The sequence below is a fragment of the Spinacia oleracea genome, chromosome 5, assembly GCF_020520425.1.
Source record: "Spinacia oleracea cultivar Varoflay chromosome 5, BTI_SOV_V1, whole genome shotgun sequence".
In the NCBI taxonomy this organism is placed as follows: Eukaryota; Viridiplantae; Streptophyta; class Magnoliopsida; order Caryophyllales; family Amaranthaceae; genus Spinacia; species Spinacia oleracea.
The window spans coordinates 80173988-80185827 of record NC_079491.1 but is presented as its reverse complement, the minus strand read 5'-3'; the positions used below and the strand labels follow the sequence as shown (position 1 = coordinate 80185827).

Sequence of the window (11840 nt, the reverse complement as noted above, 5' to 3'; positions counted from 1 at the left end):
TACTATTCTTAGCCGGTTTCTATAAATAGCAGCTTTGGCTGAAATGAAAGGGTGATTGAGATCCGTTATTTTATAGGAGATGCGTTGCCAAGTGGAGATTTATGTTCTCATCATCGAACCTTCCCATTCGGGAATGGGGACAAAAGTAGGTGTCTACACATACATTGTCAAGAAGATCCTCTCAGGGGGAGCAATCGAACTAACAGACATCGACGGAACAGAATTCAGATCTTTGACCAACCTCGATCAACTCAAGAAGTTCTATGTCTAAGTTCCATGTTCAAATTCAAGAATCCAAATTCATGTCTTGTAAGGTAGTCAGAACTACGTCTGGCCTGATTCCCTAATGGGACACGTAGGCAACCTCATTTCGAGGCCCGGCCACTTTAATACAAAAAAAATTCAAAATTTCCTCAATTAAGGGCATCCTAAAAATCAAATCAAAATTCAAAATTCAAAATTGTTGTTGTTTTTATTCCAAATGTGCCAATTAAAAGCAAAGCATGTTCATGTGGAATTTAACACAATAACTCTTTATTTGGCCCTAAGGCCTTCAAAGCGAATACAAAGTCAGGATCAAGTGAAGCAAAGTTCAAAAGCCTTTTCACTTCTTAAACACATCTTCCAAACACATTCCAAACACAATTCATTCCAAACACATTTTGCCTACAAAGATCTAGTGTCGGGCGACTATGCTCTCGAGTCTTGGCACCTTGAGTACTATCCCCTGGCCCCTCCCGCAATCAATCATCAATCTTCCCCTTGCCTAAGTGGCGGGAGAAGGAACTTGCAAGTCTTCCAAGACGGGAGGACGACGAACCTCCTCTGGATTCTGAACGGTCAAGCACCGGATGGGCCACACTCCCGTCACCTTCCTCGTAGTCAGTTGATGCAGGACGTCTAACTCTAGAACCTCGGACTCTAGCTGGTCCGGAGAGAGAAATGTCCCTCTGGCTTAGGCCACTCATCCATACAATGTACCCCGCAGACAGAGTAACTGACTCAGGTGGGAACTGGATACTCAAGAATGGTTTGGCGACCCAATACCGCCTCCAAACTCCAAGTCGATTTGCATTCAGCGCAACAGGTTTCGGGTTCTCTTCAATACAGTCCGGGATATCCTGTTTCAAGCCATACTGTCTCATCACTCGGGCAGGCGAGTAGATAACCAGCATTGTGAAGCTTGGCACCCTCAAAGCAATAGAACCAGGGGCATGTTTCATAGCAGCAATTCCCCACCAAGGAACTACCCACCTTATACAAGATTCAATCCCAGAGAGTGCGCACCGCCACTCATCCAATGAAAGTCGGCCATGCAGCATGGGCCGCACAGTGAATCCCTTTTTATTATAGCTCGCCATGTTCTCCGGTGGTGCCACCAACATGAGCCTCTCCATAAGCCAAACCTTGGGGAGTATACAAGAAGCGCATTTCAAAATTCAACATTCAAAATTCAAATACAAGTACGAATTCAACATACAAAAAAGCTCTAGATCCTTACTTGGAGTAACACCAGACTCCGAGTACACACTCTTTAGTGTTTCGGACAGCAGAGTACAACCTCCATTATTCAAGATTCCAAAGCCGCAAGCGGCGCAATTTCAAGAAGTCCGGATCAACGCTTCGGGCAGATTTCGGATGAATTTTTTTTTTTCAAAATACAAGCATTCTAGTCCTAGATCGGCGTCCTAAGTCGAGTCTGCATGAGCATAGCAAAAGTTGAATATACTTTGACTTGCGCTTTTCCTGACCAATAAACCTCAGTCAAAGTGGGGGCTTATAGTGGGTATATACACCCGAAAAAAATGGGCAAATTTTTTTCAAATTTTTTGCAAATTTATCATGCATGCATATAGCTACAAAAATTCAAGGCACACACAACGCATACAATTTCAAGCATTCGAACATACAAAAACCAATCTTCAAATTTTACAAACCAATTCAAGTTCAAAGCCATAAAAACCATACAAAAATTTAAGTTCCAATCCATACAAATACAATACAATTCAGCCTAGACAAAATCAACCCAGGCAAGCTGGAACTCGCTACCATGCAGGGTCAGTCTAAGTCATCATCAGCGGTGACGTCAACCACAGGCCCCTTGTCCCTGTTACGCCTCCTAAGGCGCTTCAGCTCCCGATCCAGCTCCGTCCCAGGGGTACTAGGATCCTCCTCCGAGATACAAAGTGTGCCAGTGGAGGGTTGAACTCCCTGCTGAGAAGAGGAATACTGATAAGGCGGCAGCATCGGCATATACGGGTACGACCCAAACATCTGAGCCTGACGCATCCTCTCCATCTCCGCATAACAAGCCCATGAACCTGCACCCCAAGGCTGAGGACTACTTCCTCCGAAGTAGTAACCGGAAGGAGGAACAAAGGGCCGTGAACCGCTAGCACCTCCAAATAAATGCATGGTGGGATCAACATGTACAAAAGGGGAAGCTCCCCGCTCAGCATCAGAATGCCTCTGATGAGCACCAGCACCGGACCCCTGTCCCAGCTCCAAGCTCGGTCCCTCCTGTCCCAAGGACGTCTCCGCCTGAGGCTCCCTGTCAACAGAGTCTCTACGGTCTCGACGGCGCTCCTATGCAAAATACAATTTCAAGAATCAATTTCCCAATTGGAATTTCTAGTATACAAGTTTCAAGATCAAGTGAGGTACCTCTCTGTTCCGGCTAGAAAGCTTCCGGGTTATCTTGGCGCACTGCCTCTTCCAATAATCAAGCAAGAGCATCCAACGACGCACTCTCACCCGAGGCGCCTGCATACAAAGTTCAAGATCAATTTTCCCATACAAAATTACAAACAGTTTCAAAAATGCAACAGTACTTACAGGGGCGTAATGCTCAGGTATAGCATCATATGATTTCCGGTGCGGAGGAGAAGCCCAAGGAATGGTCTTCACCACCTCTTCCCCGTCCGAGTTCTCATAGCGGAGGATCCTATCAGCATGAGGAATGTCCTCAGGATCAATCTCCTCCTCCTACATACAATCATGCAATCAATACAAGAATACAAGAATACAAGAATACAAGGTTGAAAAGCTCACCGGCCCCGAAGCGTACTGGTGGAGCCAGCCTCCTCAGGAAGTCGTCATAGCTCCCCTTCCTGTGTACAAACTCCCTCCAAGAGCGGCAAACAACCTCGCCCCTAGCCTCCGCATAGAGCCGGGCAAGATCTTCATCCAGAGCCAGCATGGACTCCGGTGAATCCTTGGGGACAAGCCTATCCCCTGAATGGTGTTGAAGGACACTCGCTCCCCCAGATACCACATATGGTGATACACCCCTAGAAGCAAAACCCGCCGCCTAGACAGGAAATGGGCACGAGCAGCCGAGACAGGTACAACCGCGTTGGCAAAAGGACGCCATACCACCTGCAAAGCAAACAACTCATGCAACAGTACAAATACAAATACAAGACAGCAAAACAGTACAAAAGATTACATCTTCAGCGGATAGAACTCTTCAAGCCCTGCGAGAAGCCGCCAAAGACGCACCGACGCACACCGCTCCTATCCAAGAGGCAGCATACGGGTAAGCCGCATCTCTAGTACGCTCCGGCGCCAAAGTCGGAAAGTGCTCATAGATCCAAATCTTTCGAGGGACAAGGAGTCTCAAATACAAGCATACAAGTATAAAGTACAAAGTACAAGGAGTCTCAAATACCTCCAGCACGCTCCATAGAGCAGCTATGCTCGGGTCATTCCCAGTGCAGTCCGGGAGGCCCTCTTCATCTCGTACAAAAGGTGGCTGTATGCCAAGCCACCCCAGTTATAGCTCGAAACAGCTCCCAAGTCCCGCAAAGAGGACAAGAATTTGATGTGCACCCGACTATTCCTACTCGGGGCCATCACTCTGCTCACCAAGGCTAGGAGGAAGAGCCTAACCCTATGCTCCGCGGATACACCCCCACCACAGATAGCCTCCACAATCACCTGCACGGAAGCGTGAGCATCATCATCAGACAAGTCAACAACAGGGCCGAGCAAGTCCCTGGCAGCGGCCGAGCGCCACGTCAGCTCACAATCAAAGGTCACATTCCTCTCAGAAAAAGGAAGTCATGTAATCATAGCAAATTCAAGAGGGGTGATAGTAATCTCCCCCCATGCCATGTGGAAAGTGTTGGTGGTATCCCACCACCGCTCTAACAAAGCCCACAAGCGGTTTTTAATCCCCGTTCTCCTCGGAGAACCTCCCATGGTGCGCCAGAAATCGGCCAGGCCCATCTGCAACCAAATCTCCATAGCCTCCGCATCAGGACGAAGAGCATTAAAGGCCCTCTGAACCTCCACCAAGGACCAGTAAGTACGGAGCGGCTTTCCATCGGCCTACAGGTGAACGAGTTAGCTAAAAACCTATACAATTACAAAGTACAAACCCAAAACACAGTACATAACTCACCATGCCAGCGCGAGGCCGCTGAGACAAGTGCCAATCCGGCTGAAACACCAGGTCGGAAGGGATCCAACCAGTACTAGGGAAAGCGGGCGCATCTCGGGGAACCATACCCCCACCTGGCGCATTTATTGCAGCCGCTTCATCATCCGAAGCGTCTTCCTCGGCAGCTCGAACCACAGATGATTCAGCGAGTTTCCTCCGAGTGTGAAGAGGCATACTAAATCAAGTAGCATACAAAATGTCAAAATTCTAAACTGGGGGTTATCCTATGCTGGCCTATACAAAGTCAAAAGATTCGAAACAACAATCCCCAGTGGACCTCTAGTTCAAGATGCAAATTCCTACACCAACGCCTAGGCTACCCACGCCGAAGCAGGTATTCGAATTCCTACACCAACGCCTAGGCTACCCACGCCGAAGTAGGTATACAAGTTCTACATCAACGCCTTGGCTATCCATGCCTAAGCAGATACAAGTTCAAAAAAATTTCAAAAGTACAAGTTCCAACAGTTCCAGTTCAAGTGGCTATCAAACCGTTTTCTACAAGATTCAAAAAGCTTAACCATACAAGCATCATTTCAAAGTACGAGAAAATAAAAACTAAATGCAATCCTAGAGTTATTTCATAAGCAAAAACATGAAAAACTTAGATGGACGAGGCAAGAACAAGACCAATGGAAGAGCTTAATCGACCTTTGAGAGAAAGAGCAAAAGAATTTCAAGTGAATGTGCCTCAAAATGGCACGGCAAGGGGAGCTTTTATAGCTCAACCCCGCGCCAGGCACCGCCCCAGCGCACTGCGCTGCCCTGCTGCATGCGCGAATCTGCGCGCGCGCGGTCTCCCGTGCTGATTGCACGTCCTTTGCTGCTACGGTCTTCCGCACCAAGCATCAAACGTCGCATCGAACCATCCATCGAAAATACGGGTATACACATGTATCTCCAAGTGCAAACAGATGAATATTTCAAGAATACAAAGTCCAAAAAAATACAACGACTCAGGCTCCCAACTCCCAACGGACCCAAGCTCCGGGAAAGTCAGTCGAAATTTCAAAATCCAAGGGCCAGCTAAAAGCTCTTATCCCCAGCAAAGCACATCCCCAACGGATTAACTCCGGATATTCAAATTCAAAAAATTCAAGATTCAAAAATTCAAATTTTCGATGTCAAGCTCCGTCCTGAACTGAAGGCGGAAAAATACAAGTACAAACCAGAGTCATCACCAACCACACCGAGGTAGACTCTATCCTTTTTCTAACGCCTATTTTATGCAAGTACCGGCGTACAAGAGTGGTCTCGATTGCAGAACATCTTGACCATTCTCCGTCCCTTTCGAAATACTTTGACTTGCGCTTTCCTAACCGAACGCTCAGTCAAAGTGGGGGCTTCTGTAGACACCTAATTTGTCTCTCCCCTTTGGGATGATGACGATACCATTATCCTAGTTAGGTGATTGGAGTAACTCCAGGCGGAAATCCCAATTGCTAAGAATATTTCTAAATTCAAGATAAAAAATCCAACCCCGAGACCGTTCCCCTTTCGGTTCCCGTACAAAATACAATTTTCCAAATTCAATTTCAAAATCCAAGTACAATCTCGCCTAGTAGACCATCCCATTGGTTTTACTAAGCCTTTTCCAATCAAAATCATATAAGGCAAGTCAAATTCGGGCGCCGACCCACAAAACCGAGCATGTCGAGCTCCGTCCCGTAAAACCGGAATTCAAAAACCCGAGAAAGGCTTGTTTTTAGACGCTAAACGATGCCTTAACCTCGTCCTTGCTTTGGCAGCATTCAAGCCACATCAGCAGCGTACTGCGCTGGCCTGGCGCCCTGCGCTGGCGTGTGCTGGCGTTTTGCACCATTCCCTCCTATAAATACCCCTCATTTCCATCGAAAAGGGGGGAGCACAACAATACAACGTCGTAATTTCGACATTACGTCTCAAAATACAACTCAAAACTCCTCAAAAACACATACAAAATTCCTAAAATCCGAAGCAATTGGGAGCTCTTGCCTAAATCTAATTAGGTAAATCTGAATCCCATTCTAATCTACTATGTTGCTTTGATTTCTAAATGATTAGCAAGTTGGTGTTTTTAATCAATAAAAAACACCACTTGCAACAATCACACATGTTTTCCAAAAATACAACCTTTTTCAAAATACAAAATACAATTTTCAAAGATTCAAGGATGTCCAAGTTGTTTACAATCATCTCTTGGGCTAGAATCACCATCAAACATGGGGTAATCAAAGATAAACACCTTTTAACATTTAAAGGTTTAGTCTTTGAGATTCAAAACTCCATTTTCAATATACAAATTCAAGTCTTCAATTTTCAAAGATCTTGCCATGTTTAGGGTTATTCATAGTTATTTCCCTAAACTAGGATCATTTCAAGTTCAAATTTCAACCATTTCAAGTTCAAACATTTCAATATTCAAGCTTTCAATTTCAAGTTTAATATGCAAAATCTAGGATATTTGGGTTGAGCAACCTCTCCCAAGTTGAGATTTTTGGCTTTGAATTCGTGTCAGGTGCACTTATTTTTAAGGAGCCGCTTGGCGTTCGAATCTCATGTGCCCAAGTACAAATTTCAATTATGCACCTTTCAATATTGCAATTTCAATATCGCACCTTTCAATATCGCACTTTCAATATCGCACTTTCAATATCGCACTTTCAATACCGCAATTTCAATTCCGCACTTTCAATTCCGCATCTTTACTTGCCTAGTCCATTTCTAGGCAATGTGGATCTACTCCCTAGTCCTTTTCTAGGGGGTCTTGTATTTACTAATTCCGCACTTTATTTAGTATTGTGATGTTGCTTTATGTGCTTTATCGCTTTCATCACCAACATGCTATATACAACAACATACAAAGGTTACATCACGCTTAACGAAGATATTTTTGGACAAACCGGCCTTAGGTTCCTTAAATCAATCTTTAAAGCAAAGTGACCAACGTACAATTAGAAATTCTATTTTGCTCTAAAAATCAAACCCACATAGTCTAATCTAGGGTTTATTTTCGAACTAATGTTGTGCCAACGTACTTGAATATTTCTAAAACTCGCCGAATAAGCATTTTCGTTCCCGAGCCCGGATCTCACCCATCCGTTTCAAGGATTCAAGGCCTTATCCAAAAATGGAGTCATTTGCGGTCTTTCCAAACAAGACCTTAAATAAAGTTCGGTGGCGACTCCTTCGAGGTGCAAAAGTACAAACGGTTCTCTAAACGAGTCGGTCGGCCTCCTAAAACCCCCCTTGTAGGAAACGGGAAAACAACCCCCCTACACGGACGAACTCAGCTCAGCGAGGGTCCTTGTGCAAGTACCGAAGTCGTTCCTTCAAGACCGATGCCACCACCATATCTGCACCGAAAGAGTCTCAAGTAGAGCCTTCTTACAAGGAAATCGGCAAGGGCATCGCTGACTCTAGAATTCGGACAAAGGAAAGGCGGCTATCGTGTAGAAGCTTGTTCGTTTACAACACCAATCTCGAGGACATTCTCCTAAAAAAAGGACCGGGTCTGGGGATAGAGCGACTGTCTCCAAGAAGGTCACCTATGAGAAACCAGAATCCAGACTCATTTTGCATCTTTCATGAAGAGGCAGGGCATGACACTCAAGACTGCCAAAAATTAAAAAGGACGTTGGACAACTATGCAGCCAAGGGGTATCTAAAACAATATCTATGCTAGACGAATGAAGGCAGTACTCAAAGGGGTGCGAAGTCACAGGCGTCCTCACCCGACGTTGATGACATTCCTTCTGATGGAGAATTTGCAGCAGTAATTTCAGGAGGGTTGGCGTCAGGAGGACCTACCAACAAGGGGGGGCAATCCAATATGTCTCATTTCCACCATGGACGAGCGAATATGCCCCATGTAGAAATATCAGAAGACGACTATCGTAAGTCTGCCACACCGTACAATGATGACCCCTAGTCCTAGAAATTAAAGTGGCCAACCTCAGAGTGAAGAGGGTGCTGGTAGACACAGGAAGCTCGTCTGATATAATTAGTCTACAATGTCTACAAAAGCTACGGCAGGACCCGGGGATAATAGAAAGAGTCACGGACCACTAGTAAGTTTCGGGGGAAGCGTTATTCGTCCCGTTGGCTCTATCTCACTACTCGTCTTGATCGACACGGCTCTAGTAACTAAAGAGGACGCCATCAGATTCATAATTGTGCCAGGTCTTACCACCTTTAATATTATACTAGGCCGCCCAGCGCTTAATGACATGAGAGTTGTGATCGTCCCTCATGTGTTACTACTCAAATTCGTGGGAAGCAACGGAGGCGTTGGGGCCTTATATGGGAACCAACAACTGGCCAGGGACTGCTACCTATCTACGTTGGATCCCACAGCTTGGGGCACAACCCCTAAGAAGAGTGGACACACCAGCTGTCAAAAGAAAGAACGAAGAGCTAAGGAATTTCCCACGGCCCACAGTGCGGATAGACGACCCGAGCCAGTAGGGGCACACTACGACGTAGTCTTGAGTCTTGAGGAGCCGTCTCGGACTGTTCCAATTAGAATTCCCCCTGATAACCCAATGGTGGCCGAGTTGGTACAACTACTACGAGAGTACAAAGAAATATTTGCCTTCATAGTGGAAGAAATGACGGGCATTGATCCATTTGTGGCTGTACACAAGCTAAATGTAGATATTGCTGTAAAACCAGTACGACAGAAGAAAAGAAACCACGGCGAAGCTAGAAATTTAGCCGCCGCGACTGAGGTACAGAAGCTGGTGGATGCCAGCCTTATACGCCCTTGTCAGTATCCTGAATGGGTGGCCAATGTGGTTCTGGTGCCCAAACCAACTTGAACAAGGCCTGCCCAAAAGATAGCTTTCCTTTGCCAAAGATAGATCGGCTTGTAGACTCCACTGCAAGACATGGAATGATGAGTTTTGTAGACGCCTACTCTGGCTTGAGGATCAAGAGAAGACCTGTTTTGTTACAGAGCAGGATTTGTACTAATACAAGGTTATGTCGTTCGGCCTGAAAAATGCACTAGCCACCTTCCAACGCTTAGTGAACACGGTCTTTGCTAAACAGCTCGGAAGAAATATAGAGGCCTACATCGATGACATGATAGTAAAAAGAAAACAGCGAATATCCCACCTCGATGACTTAAGAGAAACTTTCGAGACACTTCGAGCATATCAAATGAGACTCAATCCCAAAAAATGTATCTTTGGAGTCACCTCTGGCAAGTTCCTGGGTTTTCTTATAGACGAAAGAGGTATTGAAGCAAACCCTGATAAAGTGCGAGCCGTCATTACCATGACGTCCCCAAGGACAGTTAAAGATATACAACGCTTGACAGGTTGCTTAGCCGCCTTGGGGCGTTTTCTTTCAAGAGCCGGAGACAAATGTCATTATTTCTTCAGCACCATCAAAAAAGGCACCCAGTTTGAATGGACCCCAATGGCAGAAGCTGCATTTCTCCGACTAAAGGAACACTTGCACACTTTGCCTCGTCTTGTCAGTCCTCTCCAAGGAGAAGTCCTATGCATGTACCTAACCATCTCAGATTATGCTCTTAGCGCCGTCCTGTTCACCGAAAGAGAGGGGATACAGCTGCCCGTTTACTTCATAAGCCACGTGCTACAAAATTCTGAACTCAAGTACCATATGGTGGAGAAATTTGGCTTAGCTTTATTCATGGCAAGTAATTAATTTCGCCCTTACTTCTTGGCTCATCGACTGATAGTATACACAGATCAACCTATAAAACGGTCGTTCACCAAACTAGAGGCGTCCGGGAGAATGCTTAACTGGGCAATTGAACTCAATTCGTTTGACATTTCATATGAGTCAAGAAAGGTAGTAAAAGGGCAGGCGTTCGCTGATTTTATAGTGGAGATGACCCGACATGTTCATACAAATAACGACAAGACGCAATGGATAGTTCACGTGGACGGGTCCGCCACCCAAAATGGGTGTGGGGCAGGCATCATCTGCGAATCACCAGAAGGAGACATATATGAGTATGCCATGCGTTTCAAGTTCCAAGCATCAAATAATGAGGCCGAATACGAAGCACTAATATGTGGGATCCAAATGAGCAAAGCGACAGGGGCAGAAGAAATTTTAGCCTTATCCGATTCTCAATGATCGTCAGCCAAGTAAATGGAGAATATGAAGCGAAGGATGACGCCATGATAAAATAATTGGAAATCGTTCGTCGAGATATACCCCGGGCTAAGAAGAACAAAGCGGATGCCTTGTCCAAATTAGCCAGCTCCGCATCCTCTGATACCCCACGACATGTGTTTTGGGAGGCGAAACAAAGCAAAAGCATTGATATCATAGAAACATCCATCCTAGACCGGGCGACCACTTTGATGGATGATATAATCAACTACATCATGAATGGGGTACTTCCAGAGGATCCAAGACAAGCGGAGAAGCTGCAAAACAGATGCTCTTGGTTTGAGATGTGGAACGAAACCTTATGCAAGAAATCTTTCTCTCGGCCCCTCCTCCGCTGTGTAACCCCAGAAAAGGGGCACGAAGTTTTGGAGGACCTGCATCAAGGGTTATGTAGCTCTCACATAGGGGGAAGAGCTTTGGCATAAAATCCCTAAAGACTGGGTATTACTGGCCAACCCTCAAGGAGGACGCACTCGGCCTGGTCAAGTGATGCGACAAATGTCAGGTGTTTGCTCACCTGATTCGCCGCCCTGCTCAGATTTTAACACCTATCACGAGTCCAATATTATTCGCTAAATGGGGAATGGATTTGTTAGGTCCTTACTCCACGGCACCAGGCGGGGTACGCTATGTAATAGTGGTTGTTGACTACTTCACTAAATGGGTAGAAGCTGAAGCATTAAAGAACACTAAGGCACAAGATGAAAAAGCTTGCATCTAGAAGAAAATTATCACTCTATTCGATGTCCCCCAATCTATTGTCTTCGATAACGGGCCACAGTTCAAAATGCCAAAGTTGGAAGACTGGTTGGCCGACCACGGCATCACGGCCTGTTTAGCGTCGATTGGCCGCCCCAAGCCAACGGGCAGGTTGAGGCATTCAACAAGATTATTGAAGGGATAAAAAAGAAGCTCGATAAAGCTAAAGGTCTGTGGGCAGAAGATTACCCAATGTCTTATGGTCCTTGCGAACCACGACGAAAAATTCAACAGGAGAAACACCCTTCTTATTAGCATATGGAGCCGAAGCCACCCTGCGTGTCATGCTATTTGATGAAAATGCCAACTAGGAAATGATGAAGGCGGCCTGGATTTCTTCCAGAAATCAGAGGAAATGCGGCTTTAATACAACAACTATACAAGCTGCGCATGGCTAGAGAGTACAACAAAGAAGTCTCTAGACTGACTCTAAAAGTAGGGGACTTTGTGCTAAGGAAAATGGAAGTCGTCGGACGCGCTAATGAGCAAGGGAAACTCACCCCTA

General features: G+C 45.7%; 1 protein-coding gene across 1 annotated transcript; it reads right to left on the bottom strand.

Moving 5' to 3' along the window:
- Window positions 1-1576: 1576 nt before the first annotated feature.
- LOC130461637 (uncharacterized) lies at window positions 1577-8005 on the bottom strand. Its single transcript, XM_056829790.1, has 6 exons — window positions 7896-8005; window positions 7743-7779; window positions 3892-3939; window positions 2836-2985; window positions 2665-2763; window positions 1577-2586 (listed from the first exon to the last, which is right to left on the bottom strand). Exons 1-6 carry the CDS (start codon window positions 8003-8005, stop codon window positions 2059-2061), a joined length of 972 nt encoding a protein of 323 aa, XP_056685768.1. The 3' UTR covers window positions 1577-2058.
- Between the last annotated feature and the right edge of the window lie 3835 nt (window positions 8006-11840).